The 13,156-nt window shown below is 38.5% G+C and overlaps 2 protein-coding genes across 3 annotated transcripts in view; one reads left to right on the top strand and one right to left on the bottom strand.

Annotated features, from left to right (window-relative positions):
* PACRGL (parkin coregulated like) overlaps positions 1-9,495 on the top strand; it is a 48,232-nt gene extending 38,737 nt beyond the window's left edge. Inside the window, exon 10 of one of the 2 annotated variants that reach the window (XR_004054869.1) lies at positions 9,175-9,495. The gene's annotated coding sequence lies outside the window, so the exon portion shown is untranslated. The remainder of the gene's footprint in view (positions 1-9,174) is intronic. The other variant, XR_004054863.1, reaches the window with a different exon arrangement.
* The window catches only part of KCNIP4 (potassium voltage-gated channel interacting protein 4), a 127,886-nt gene that overhangs the window by 14,039 nt on the left and 100,691 nt on the right, over positions 1-13,156 (bottom strand). The window contains 1 exon segment of the mRNA XM_030922569.1: positions 6,254-6,324. Coding sequence (XP_030778429.1) covers positions 6,254-6,324 — 71 coding nt within the window.

The raw sequence follows: 13,156 nt of genomic DNA, 5'->3' as shown, positions 1-13,156 counted from the left end.
CTCAGAAATAATACCACACATCTACAGCCATCTGATCTTTGACAAACCCGATGAAAACAAGCAATGGGGAAAGGATTCCCTGTTTAATGAGTGGTTCTGGGAAAACTGGCTAGCCATATGTAGAAAGCTGAAACTGGATCCCTTCCTTACACCTTATACAAAAATTAATTCAAGATGGATTAAAGACTTAAATGTTAGACCTAAAACCATAAAAACCCTAGAAGAAAACCTAGGCAATACCATTCAGGACATAGGCACGGGCAAGGACTTCATGACTAAAACACCAAAAGCAAGGGCAACAAAAGCCAAAATTGACAAATGGGATCTCATTAAACTAAAAAGCTTCTGCACCGCAAAAGAAATTACCATCAGAGTGAACAGGCAACCTACAGAATGGGAGAACATTTTTGCAGTCTACCCATCTGACAAAGGGCTAATATCTAGAATCTAGAAAGAACTTAAACAAATTTACAAGAAAAAAATCAAACAACCCCATCAAAAAGTGGGTGAAGGACATGAACAGACACTTCTCAAAAGAAGACATTTATGCAGCCAACAGACACATGAAAAAATGCTCATCATCACTTGCCATCAGAGAAATGCAAATCAAAACCACAACGAGATACTATTTCACACCAGTTAGAGTGGTGATCATTAGAAAGTCAAGAAACAACAGATGCTGGAGAGGACGTGGAGAAATAGGAATACTTTTACACTGTTGGTGGGACTGTAAATTAGTTCAACCATTGTGGAAAACAGTGTGATGATTCCTCGAGGATCTAGAACTAGAAATACCATTTGACCCAGCCATCCCATTACTGGGTATATACCCAAAGGATTATAAATCATGCTGCTATAAAGACACATGCATACATATGTTTATTGTGGCACTATTCACAAGAGCAAAGACTTGGAACCAACCCAAATGTCCATCAGTGACAGACTGGATTAAGAAAATGTGGCACATATACACCATGGAGTACTATGCAGGCATAAAAAAGGATGAGTTCATGTCCCTTGTAGGGACATGGATGAAGCTGGAAACCATAATTCTGAGCAAACTATTGCAAGGACAGAACGCCAAACACTGCATGTTCTCACTCATAGGTGGGAATTGAACAGTGAGATCACTTGGACACAGTTTGGGGAACATCACACACTGGGGTCTGACTTGGGGTGGGGAGTAGGGGGAGGGATAGCATTAGGAGAAATACCTAATGTAAATGACGAGTTAATGGGTGTAGCACACCAACATGGCACATGTATACATATGTAACAAACTTACACGTTGTGCACATGTACCCTAGAACTTAAAAGTATAATAATAGTAATAAATAAAATAAAAATAACACTTCTAAGTCAATTGTGGACTTGTATTGTTTGCCTCCCTATTAGGTCCCAAATTTCCATTTGGTGCTCCATGATGTTCTGTGGAAGCTCACTCCATCTCTGCGTCTAGTGATACAGCCATGACCTGGGCAAAGTTAGGAAGTACATTTATCCCTTTGGCCAGACAACTGGATCTGTGGTTGGCATTTGACTAAACCTAGTCCAAGTCTAAGCATGACCCCCAGACTCAGAGTCTTGCAAGGAACGATAGGACAGAGATGTGCTTCTTTCCTTGCTCAACAGGAGCAATGAATCCTGCAGCCAAGGAGCTGTGGCCTCTTCTTGCAGCCCTAAAGGGTCCCACCCTTAGGTTGTAGCCAGCCCCATCTCTGGCCTTTTTGTTCCTGTGAACCAATGAAATTATCATACTGTTTTTTGGTCACTTAATGTATCCTTTTCTAGTATTTGTGAACAAAAGTATCCTGATTCACATGCTGACATCTGATTCACATCTTCTTAAATATTATATGTCCTGGACCAATTTACATTAAAAGATAGCTATGGACTTTGAGCACCTCTCTCTTTTTATCTTGTGGGATGATATCAGTAAAGAGTTATTTAAAACAGGAATGACTATCTCTTTTTGTGCAAAAGAAAAATGAGAAACTTAATGTGGCTTATAAGATGTTTGCGCCATGCTTTTCTGAGTGGTAACTGAAGTCTCTCAAGTAGGAAGTGGCAAACTTAAAACAACAACAACTCTCAAAGAGTAATTTGCACAATTACTTTACTTGTATACATATGTATACAATGGAGGTTATATCAATGGAGATTATATCTGTTCCCTAATGTACAAAAAATGATAAAGGGTTGGGGAGGTCTGTACCGAATTCTGGTTTCCATTCTCTTATTATCAAGGCAGAAGAAGGAGAAAGGCATAGAGATTTGACTTTATAATAGCCTGGACTTGTTCAGTTGTGGATTCTGTTCATCTGTCACACCTTTAATGAGTGCCTCAGTGCTGGCCACTATGCCAGGGACATTAGTCCTCCTGACTCCCCTGACTCCCTGCCAATCAAAGACTGCTATGGCTTAGAATCATGCATTTACATGTAGTTGTCTTACTGGGTAATGAGGTGACCAATGTCATTATTAACTGGCTTTGTTAGAGAAGTTCCTCCAACTAGTGTAAATTAGTTCAACCATTGTGGAAGACAGTGTGGTGATTCCTCAAGGATCTAGAACCAGAAATACCATTTGACCCAGCAATCCTGTTACTGGGTATATACCCAAAGGATTATAAATCATTCTACTATAAAGACACATGCACATGTATGTTTATTGCAGCGCTATTCACAATAGCAAAGACTTTGAACCAACCCGAATGTCCATCAATAATAGACTGGATAAAGAAAATGTGGCACATATACACCATGGAATACTATGCAGCCATAAAAAATGATGAGTTCATGTCCTTTGCGGGGACATGGATGAAGCTGGAAACTGTCATTCTCAGCAAACTATCACAAGAACAGAAAACCAAACACTGTATGTTCTCATAAGTGGGAGTTGAACAATGAGAACACATGGACATAGGGAGGGGGACATCACACACCAGGGCATGTCGGAGGGTGGGGGGGTTAGGGGAGGGATAACATTAGCAGAAATACTTAATGTAGGTGGTGGGTTGATGGGTGCAGCAAACCACCATGGAACGTGTATAACTATGTAACAAAAGTGCACACACTGCACATGCATTCCAGAACTTAAAGTACAATTAAAAAAAAAAAAAAAACCCAACTGATAACTGCTATAGTTAACTTCTAATAAATAATGAGCACATATTTGGTGCCAGACACAGAGCCAAGCCCTTTACTGACATGACTTTTTCATTCTTACACTATCTTTTTAAGTAGCTTTGGTTGCTGATGTTTTAGTGGGATGAATGCTAAGGTCAAGAGGGTTAAGTACTCAGCCCAGGGTCTCAGAGCCACTGGGTGGCAAAATGGAGATTAGATCACATCATACCAAATCCAGAGCCCCTCATATCATATTTATTCTGCCTTTCGGGTTTAAGCAAATTAAATGGAAAACTCCCATTATCCTTTATCATAGAATCAGATGGCCTCTCTACTTCTCAGTATGCTATTGCTATTCAAAATGTGTTCATTCCCTAACCATTTCTGTTTTCTAGAGATTTCCCAGGTAGCTAATCAATTTAGAAAGGTAACTGCAACAGCCTAGTTTTAAATTTGATTTTCATCTAAACTTTATTAATTTAGCCATTAGTTTTCCCTTAGAAGGCAAGGCGTTTTACCAATATGCATATCATATACAACCATTACAACTAATTTCCCAAATTATAATCAATGTTCATGCAATTACTGGTATTTTACGTAAATATTATAAAAGCAATGTTATGCATGGTTCCATATCATTAACACCAGACTAAATTTACATGTAAAATTGGATATAATTTGCCCTAGGAAATTGGTAGTATATTTCTGATACATAAGTAATTTCAAGTAATGGAATCACTAATAGTTTTTGCCTTACTCATCCTCTGGAAGCCAGGTATAAAAGTTTATATTAGGTAAACTATATTAGGTAAAACCTTTGGCTTCTATGTTATAAATTAAGACTGTGCTGTAATTAAACTTGTTCCTAAAGTGAAGCAAACACAAATACGACATTATCATGAAATGATCAGTTGCTATCATGGAGTGACCTAAGCTGCCATTAGCAAAAGAAACATTATGGAGACTGGTACCCAGGACACTCTACCCACAACCATCTCCTCTCCCTCCACTAACTGCTGCTTCTATACCCAGGATAAACCTGCCTGCCCCATCTTGACTTAGTTCTTTCCCTCACCTTAGTTCATTTCTTCTCCACTCTCAGCTTTTATTTTTCTTTTCTCAGTGATATTTTTCACTTAAGTTATGGGAGATGATGTTTTGGGATTCCTGGCCCAGAATCTTTGCAATTGTGGTACCCAGTCTGCATGAGCACGGAGTATGTGTGAGGAGGTTTTTGGCTCCCCCTGTTCATCCTGCCCCTGTGGTGACTGGCTGGATTACATCGCAGAAGGCTGCACCCTTCTTTTTTCATCTGGACTCCACAAAACCCTTGCACCCAGATAGCTGCCTACGCCCATATGAACTTTTATTTTAAACATAACACTTCTTTTGAAATACAGTTCTACCAATTTTGTTTTAATTTCTTTTGAATTTGTTTCATGCTTCACCTCCAATACCTTTACTGGAGTTCAGACTTTCATCAGCCCCTGTCTGGACTCTTGGCATACTTAGCTGCTACTTACACTCCATGTTTCCAGGAACATAACTCTGATAAATTAACATCCCTGCCAAAAAATTCTACAAAGACTCCTCATCTCTTGCAAGATAGTCCAGTCTCCTGCCTAAGATGTGTCAGGATCTGACCTCTGTCTCCTTCCCCAGCCTACGCTCTTGGCTCTCCAATTGTGTATTCTATCTTCTTGATGATGTACACATGTTTTTGCTTGGTTCCCAGGCCTGATATACTCTGTCCAGCCTCTTCCCCACTCTCCATTGCTTCCCATCCCATCTCAAGCCTTTATTCTCTTAGGGAGCTCCTGACCTTTAGACTTCGTCCATCGATTACACTGGGCAGGCTTCCCTGCTACAGCCCCTTTTGCACCCGTACCATTTCCTTGCTGACCTCATTCATCATCTGCTTCCCTTTATCAGGGCTCTCATCAAAATTTCTGCTGATATTTAAGATGCATCCTTCCTCACTGATATTTAAGATCTTTAATATCTGCTGATATTTAAGATGCATCTTCCAAATTATATACATATATTCCATAAATAAATATATATATGTATATATGGAAAAGAGAAATTGGAATCACCAAGCAAAATATGTATAATGCTACTTCTGAGCCCAAGCACAACCAAATCAGAATGTAACAAATGAGGTATATATTTTTCACATATTTTTCCTAACAAAAATAAAACCCTTCACAGCTGATCAGAGTTCATGTTGGGTTTATTCTCCTAATATTTAAATCAATATACTACAATTTGTGATCTGCCATGTACCATTTGAATCGTATGAATTACATATATATATATGAAATATATATACATATATAAGCTATGTAAGTATCTAGGACATACTTCATTTTACTAGAAATACACAGTAGTTCGTGAACGAAATTATACACAGTAGTTCATGAACAGAATTATACACAGTAGTTCATGAACGAAATTAAATACTTTCTAGCCAGATGTGGTGGCAAGTGCCTGTAATCCCAGCTACTCAGGAGACTTGAGGCAGGAGAGTCACTTGAACCTGGGTGGCAGAGGTTGCAGTGAGCTGAGATTGTGCCACTGCACTCCAGCCTTTATGACAGAGCAAGACTCTGTCTCTCAAAAACAAAAACAGAAAACAAAAACAACTTTCTCTACAGATCACTTAAAGTTTGTCATTTAAAAAGAGATTTCCTCGTAGAATTGTCAGACTGGTGAATATAGTCTTTTTCTACATTTAATTTACTGCCCATTTGCCCCACTTACTGAGACTTCCACAGCGGGGCTTTTGACTTTATCATCTTTGTATTTCCAAGGCCTACCACTGACTGGCCCATAAGGAGGTGTCAGTAACTGTTAGTTAAATCATTTGCCTTCTGGGGCTTTTCACATGCAGTTGAAGAAATGGACTCTCCCTGTATGAGCCGATATAAAGCACTAGAAAATAAACTAAATGTGGCTTGCAATTCGTACATCTTTTAAAAGATAATTTTTGGCAATTACATGAGAGAAAGGGAATGTCCTTGGGCTTTATTTCCCCTGAGCAAAAATAATCATCACCGAACTCACATTTCCTCCTAAAAAGCGTAAACTAAAGTCAAATGATAGGAGTATAATCCAGGGCTTACCTCGAAACTCACAGCTCCATTGTGGTCCGTATCAAACGCATTGAACAGAAAATGTGCATATGTTGTAGAGTCTGAAATGGTGAAAAGGGAATATCATTAAGTCAGTGTTTCCATATCCAACATAAGACTTGGATTGCAGTCCAAACTTCCTTTGATCCAGAAGAATTAACTCTGCCTCCTTTAGTTTGTGCTTTCTTCACAACTGCTTACCCTCTTTCTGTAGAGGACTAGAGTTTGAGATTCACAGGAATGAGCAACCTAGATGGAGGCCACTGGTGACAAACATTCTCTATGAGTTTCTGGCTGGCAATGCTGTAGTCCTGGGTGATGAGATTAACACTGGGACAAGAAATGGTCCCATAGGTGGATGTGAAGATTGAGACTTGTCTGGAATTTGCTTAGTGTTTGGGAGAGACCATCTCTAGAAGTCAAGTAATAAAAATAATATTAATGAGACAGAGACGAGTTGCTATTATTAGTGTCTCTGTCCTTATTAGAACTTTCATCATTGTTACAACTCAGAGAATGATATTGGGACTTAGAGAGGGTGAAAAACATGCCCAAAGTCACACAGTGAAGAAGGAGTAAATCTGGGACATGAACTTAGGTCTTTCTGACTCTTGAGAATCAGGCTAGCCCACAGCCAGTACCAGGCTAGCCCACAGGCAGTGAAGTTGGCTGATGGATTGGGGTCAGTGGTCACTTGGGAAGTTTCTGTGGCTGTGTTGGAAGGGGACTGGGTGGTCCTACATGTTCCTAGTTGTATGAAGTTGCATGAAGTAGGGAGCCCCTACTCTGTCAGGGTCCTGGGTGGGATTCGAGGATCTGGGTATGATGGACAATTATGTCTTCTGAAGTCTAACAGGTCTTCTTAGTTTGCGTCCATCAGGTATTCTTCCCCTCTCATTTTTCCTTCCTTCCTCTCCTGTTTCTCCTTTGTCTCCTTAATCTCTGGGCTTTCTGCCATTTCATTTAAAAGTCTGTATTTTTTCCTTATTGTTTTCTGTTCTGAGTGCCTAGCTTTCATTCCTAAGGGTTTCTGTGCTTGAACCTTGATAAAATTTACATGATTATTTTCAGTGTTTCATCTCATGGGCTTTAGCCTTTTATTTTAACCTTTTTTGTCTTTTCAAAATAAAATGGTAACCTTTTCGCTCATTGGCTTTAGCCTTTTATCTTCTGTTTTAAATCTCATCTATTTCTAACTTTTAACCTTTATTGGGTTTTAACTTATCATTGATTTACTTTTTACTTTATGAATTGCTTTTTATAGGCTGTCAGGAAGCTAAGTCACAGTAACAGGAGTCCAGAATTGCCCTCCCCAGATAAGAGAGGTCAAGAGGTCATCTAAATTTCTCTCCTGGTTCTCAGGGCCCACGGCCTCCTTACAGGTTGTTTTTCCTGAATGCTTCAGTGCAGTAATTAATATTACTGAAGGCTATACATTTCATGAGGTAGATTGTACACTCAGTTTCTCAAAATGACAGTGACATCTTCGGTCATCTCTTACTTTTTTAATATGCTATGAGGAACTACTCATCTTTAAACACAGGAATTACTAGCACTGTTTTCAGTGAACTAACCACGCACCAAAATTGGGTCTAAATAATATGTAACACTGTGACATCTAGAGTGGATGTCCTTCCAGTATTGATAGGTTGCAGGAAGAAATCCTTTTGCATATGGAGCCAGGGGTTTAATTACCATAAACTTAGTTCTGTTATTGGGAAGCTCCATGATAGAGTTATCAAGAATTGGCAGCCTATTTCAACTTGCAAAGTTGTTTTACTCTTAACAGTACTTTTTCACAGACTTCTTGAACTACATAGTGTCCTCTGGAGATGTCAATTGATCGATGGTGTGTTAAACTTATTTTCGGAGGAGGAAAAAAAAAGAGATTTTGCATATTTTATAATGAACTTCATTAAGCAAGTCTCTTCTTACCCTGTTTTTATAATCAGAGTAAATGTCTTTACCTTAGCAAGCAGTACTCACTGTGAATAATGGCTCAAAACAAACGATGTTTGCTATTTTTTTAATCAAAAAAAAAAGATAACATGTATGTGGTAATTACTGTTCTTCTCAAATGGAGTTTTTCTAGCTTAAAGCTTGACATGTGGGAATTATGCTCTCAATGTGGTACAGAGGACACCCTGTTCTTCTAAATCTGCCTCGGCAGTTCTTGTAGAAGTTACAGCAGCTTCCCAGACTAGACAATCCATGCACAGAGGTTTTGGTAATAGCATAGTAGAGTCAGACTGCCTGAATTTAAATCTCAGCTTCACCAAAGATTAAGTGCATGACCTCAAGCAAGTTGTTTTATCTTTGTGTGATTCAGTTTCCTCATCTACAAAATAACAACAATATCAGTATGTACTTCATAGATTTTTTTTTTTTTTTTTTTTTTTTTTTTTTTTTTTTTTTTTTTTTTTTTGAGACAAAGTCTTGCTCTTGGCCCCAGGCTGGAGCGCAATGGCACGATCTTGGCTCACTGCAACCTCCACCTCCTGGGTTCAAGCAATTCTCCTACCTCAGCCTCCCGAGTAGCTGGGATTACAGGCACCTGCCACCACACCTGGCGAAGTTTTGTATGTTTAGTAGAGACAGGGTTTCATCACGTTGGCCAGACTGGTCTCAAACTCCTGACCTCAGGTGATCCACCTGCCTCGGCCTCCCAAAGTGCTGGGATCTACAGGTGTGAGCCACTGTGCCCGGCCTTCATAGAGATCTTACTAAAGTTTAAATGAGACACTATTTGCAAAGTGTTTAGAAATAAGCCTATATACTTATTAAAATTTCAATAAATATTAGCTATTATTTCCTGGACAAGCCACTTTTATTTCAACTACCTTAAACACATGTGATCAAATCTTTTACAAATGTAACATCTTTTCACCTTAAATAACTTTCTGTTTTTTTAGGATTTCTGTTGTGTGTCTAGGTGACGAGCTCTAATTTAATGCAATTTTCCGCTCAATAAAAGACAAGAAAATTATGTCCTAAAAAGCAATGGTCCTTCTGATGGAGTTTGCTTTTCTTCTGGCAGGCACTTGAAGACTGGAAAGTTTTAAAGAAGAGGAGCGAAGCTACTTGCTTAAAGAAGCAAAGGCATAGGAATGTCCAGCTAGGCAGAAAACTGGATAAAATGACGAAAAGAGAAACTGTCTACAAAAGCATCTATGGTTCTGTTTTTACTCGACTGTGTTCTTAAGCACTCAATAAATATTTGTTAAAAGAGTGAATAACTGGCTTCTTGGAATCTAGATTTCAGTACAGTCCAGGGCTTAAAAAATGTAACAATGATCTCCCTTCTCCGTCTGTGATCTCTTCGTGATCACGTTTCTTTACATAACAAAAATAGTTACTGAGTTTGTTAAGCTGAGATTGCCTCAGTTTCTTATAATTTTACTTGTGAAGCTGAAAAATAAATGTTGAGATTTGATAGTTGAGCAACAAAATTTACAGATTCTTAGGATGGGAAGACATTTTGGATATTATTTAGCGTTGTATTTACATTGAACAAAGGTAAAAATAGGGACTTTCAGTGACATACTGAGGTCACCTAGTTACTTCATGGTAGAGTTGGTAATGAAATCAAGATATTCCTATACCATCTCTTAGAAATCAAGGATACTGGAGTAGAAAAAAAACTGAGGATTCCTTTGATGTGACTGCTACATTTTACAGAGAAACAACCTGAGGCCAAGAAGAGTAAACTACTCGGGGTTACATACCGTCATAGGTAGCAGTCTGTCCACAAACTCTGCACTGTCTTAGTCCAAAGGTCTTAACCCAATTATATTGAGAACACAATGCATATAGCAAATAACCCTTGAGTTCGTTATTCATAGTATTTGAACAAACACACTTGATTATCATGCCCCAGGTTTGTAGAATGAAATCCATTTGGTTTATTTCTTTTTCCTATCCCAAAGCCCTACTCCCATCGAATTCAAGCACAAAGAATAGAATTAGCTTCATGTATTGGAATATACAATTCATGACTTCGTTACTGTGGTAAGGCAAGTTCATATGCATCAATAGTAGCTTCCATCAATAAGCCCTCTGTAAATCACCCTGAAAAATTGTTAGAAATACTGTCCTAGGACAAGGATACTCAGTGGGTGAAGTCTTTTTTAATTTTAATCTTTATGTCTACAGAACTCATCTGACTCAAGTGCCTTGCACACAACAGCTGCTTAATAAATGTTTATTGATAGATTATTATGACTTGAGCTCGTTCATTCATTCATTCGTTCGTTCATTCAACAGCTGTCTATTAGATGCCTAGTGTAGACAACATAAGTGCATTCCTACAACATGAGCAGAAATAGCCCAGGAAACTGATTTTTATGGGCTTTAAAAATGTTTAGTGAACTAAAAGCTTACATACTAAGCTTCTATTACATGTGGAGTTTAAAAAGTTTTTGCGTAACCATATAGGCAATAGCACCAACAAGCCGTCTCCTCTCTGCTTGCCTTAGAGTAGCCATACTTTATCCCCTGCAAACAAGAGGCTTTTGTTCAATCCAGTTTTTTCTGACATCCAGGTCACCAAGCAAGCTGGGCTTGATAAACTGTTTCACAAAGCAACAGAGAAAGCTAACAGCCTGACACAATACAAATTACAGAGAGTTCTGTAGATAAGACAAAGCACTTTCCTGGAGGAAATGGTGAGATGTTGTGATTTATGGACCCATCAGTGTTACTGTTCATAATGAGAAAACCTGTTGCATTCAGACCATCATCCTGAATAAACGATGGCTCCGTGGAAGTGTAAGGATGGCCATCACATGAATTTGCTTGCCATCAGAGATCACGTTCTTCCTTAGGACATTTTTCCTTTTCTGGCCACATATAAGAAACAATTTGTATGTATGATATTAATTTTTTAAAAGCAAAGCAAATCATAATTCTTTAAAATATTTCATTTCCTTCAGCAATGCCGTGTGTTCAGATTTTGCATTCAATTAACATGAATAATCAAATGTTAAGACTGTAACAGTAATTTTTTCTTAAATCCCTAGTCCCTTTGGATTTTGTAACAGGAATCCTTTGCAAAATAGATGTGTTGTGTTTAAGATGTTCTCTAATGCAGAAGTGTTATTTTTCAAATAAAGATATAATTTTAATGTGGAGCTGTGTCCAAGTTTTAGTATGTAATAACTTGATTTGAAATGATTGAAAAATGAGGATTTTCATCTGCATTGGTGCTTTGATATTAATGCTTATTAAGATGTTGGTAGGCACTCAGTAAATATAATTTTTCTTTAAAAAATCCATGGGTTTTAAACAATTTAGAAAAATATGAGGTAGTTAATTAATTCCCCAAATTAATCTCTCATTAGTGCAGACAGTGAACCCATTATAATCCTGGCATCAGGTACTATAACCAATGCCTGTCTGTGGTCTGTTAGAAGGGCCCTCCCCTCTGCACTGTAGTAATGAGATGGGGTGGGAGAGTTGTCGTCCAAAGTATATCCAAATTCACTTAATAACAAGTCTTCCTGTGTTTTCTTAGAATTCTAATTTAATTCTTTTAAAAGTCCATCAAAAACAAAAAATTGTTTTGACAAGTCAGGCACAGAATTGTTTTAAATCCACTAAACTAGCTAAAACCAAATGGGATTAAAACCCTAAAGGAAACCTGACTCTTGTATGAAACAACTAATACTTAAGTGCTGTAGACTTTTCAAAGAGCCTTTTACAGATACTATTCCACTGTACAGTGATAGCCACCATGTGAGGTGGGTGTCATTCATTCATTCATGCAAAAAGTATTTATCAAGTGCTATTACTTGTCCGTTACTGTCCCATGACCTGTGGATACAACAGTAAACAAAGTGGAGAAATCCTCTGTTCCCCTGGAGCTGACATTCTAGTGGAGAGAAAGACAAAAACAACAATAGTACAAGTGAAATATATATTATTGGATTGTCTCAAGTGCTGTAGAGAGACGTAAAGCAGGGGAAGGAGGAATGTTCAAGGCATTGTAATTTAAGATAGAGTGATCAGGGCAAGTCTCACTGAGAAAGTGGCATTGGAGTAAATGCAAAGGTGATGAGATATTGAGATAGATATTTGGGAGAAGAGAATTTCAGGCAGAGGGAACAGCAAGTTCAAAGACACAGGAGCAGCATCATGGCTAGTGTGCTGGTGGGATGGCCACCATTTGTAGGCCACTCTATAGGTTGTGGCTTATGTTCTATGGAATGGTATGGTTTTGAGCAGAGCAGTAACATGATTTGCTTACATTTTAATGGGATCACTCTGACTCATTTTTAAGAGTAGACTATGGTTCAGGGAGGGGTCATCAGAATCAGAGAAGTCAGTTTGGAGACTACTGTGTTTATTTTGGCAGGAGATAATGGTGGCTCCTTTAAGTGGTAATTAGTAAAATAAAAGGCCAATTAGCAAGGTCAATGGCAAAGTCAACTCTGGCTGTAATCACAGAGAGAAACAATTGTCCCCTATGTTGAGTAGACATCAGAGTTGAAAGGAAGTACTAGATGGTTCCCTCCTGACTTGAGGTGAAACCTTCCTGAACTCCCGATTCATGGACTCCACCATCCCAACCCATCACTATCTTTTTCCTCCAAATCTGAATCCTATTTATCTCTTTTCTTTTCTAACCTAAAGCTATTAACATCTCCTTTACCAGCTCCTTCCCTGTGTATAAACAATGTCCAATCTCTTCTACATTAAAACTAAACTCTTCCACTGGTATCTACCCAGCACTATGGCCAGTTTCCTCCTCATCACTCTTCCAGCAAAGCTTTCTGTAAGTGCTGTCTCTATTGGTGGTCGCTGCTTTCTTCTCATCCTCCTTTTCACCCTCTGCAATTTGGCTTCTGCTTGTGCGCTCCACTCCCTAGTACTTCATCCAGGGCACTTGGGCTGTCC

The sequence above is a fragment of the Rhinopithecus roxellana genome, chromosome 2 (genome assembly GCF_007565055.1).
Source record: "Rhinopithecus roxellana isolate Shanxi Qingling chromosome 2, ASM756505v1, whole genome shotgun sequence".
Taxonomy (NCBI): domain Eukaryota; kingdom Metazoa; phylum Chordata; class Mammalia; order Primates; family Cercopithecidae; genus Rhinopithecus; species Rhinopithecus roxellana.
Note: the sequence above shows the minus strand (reverse complement) of the source record. Positions and strands in the feature narration are given on the sequence as shown.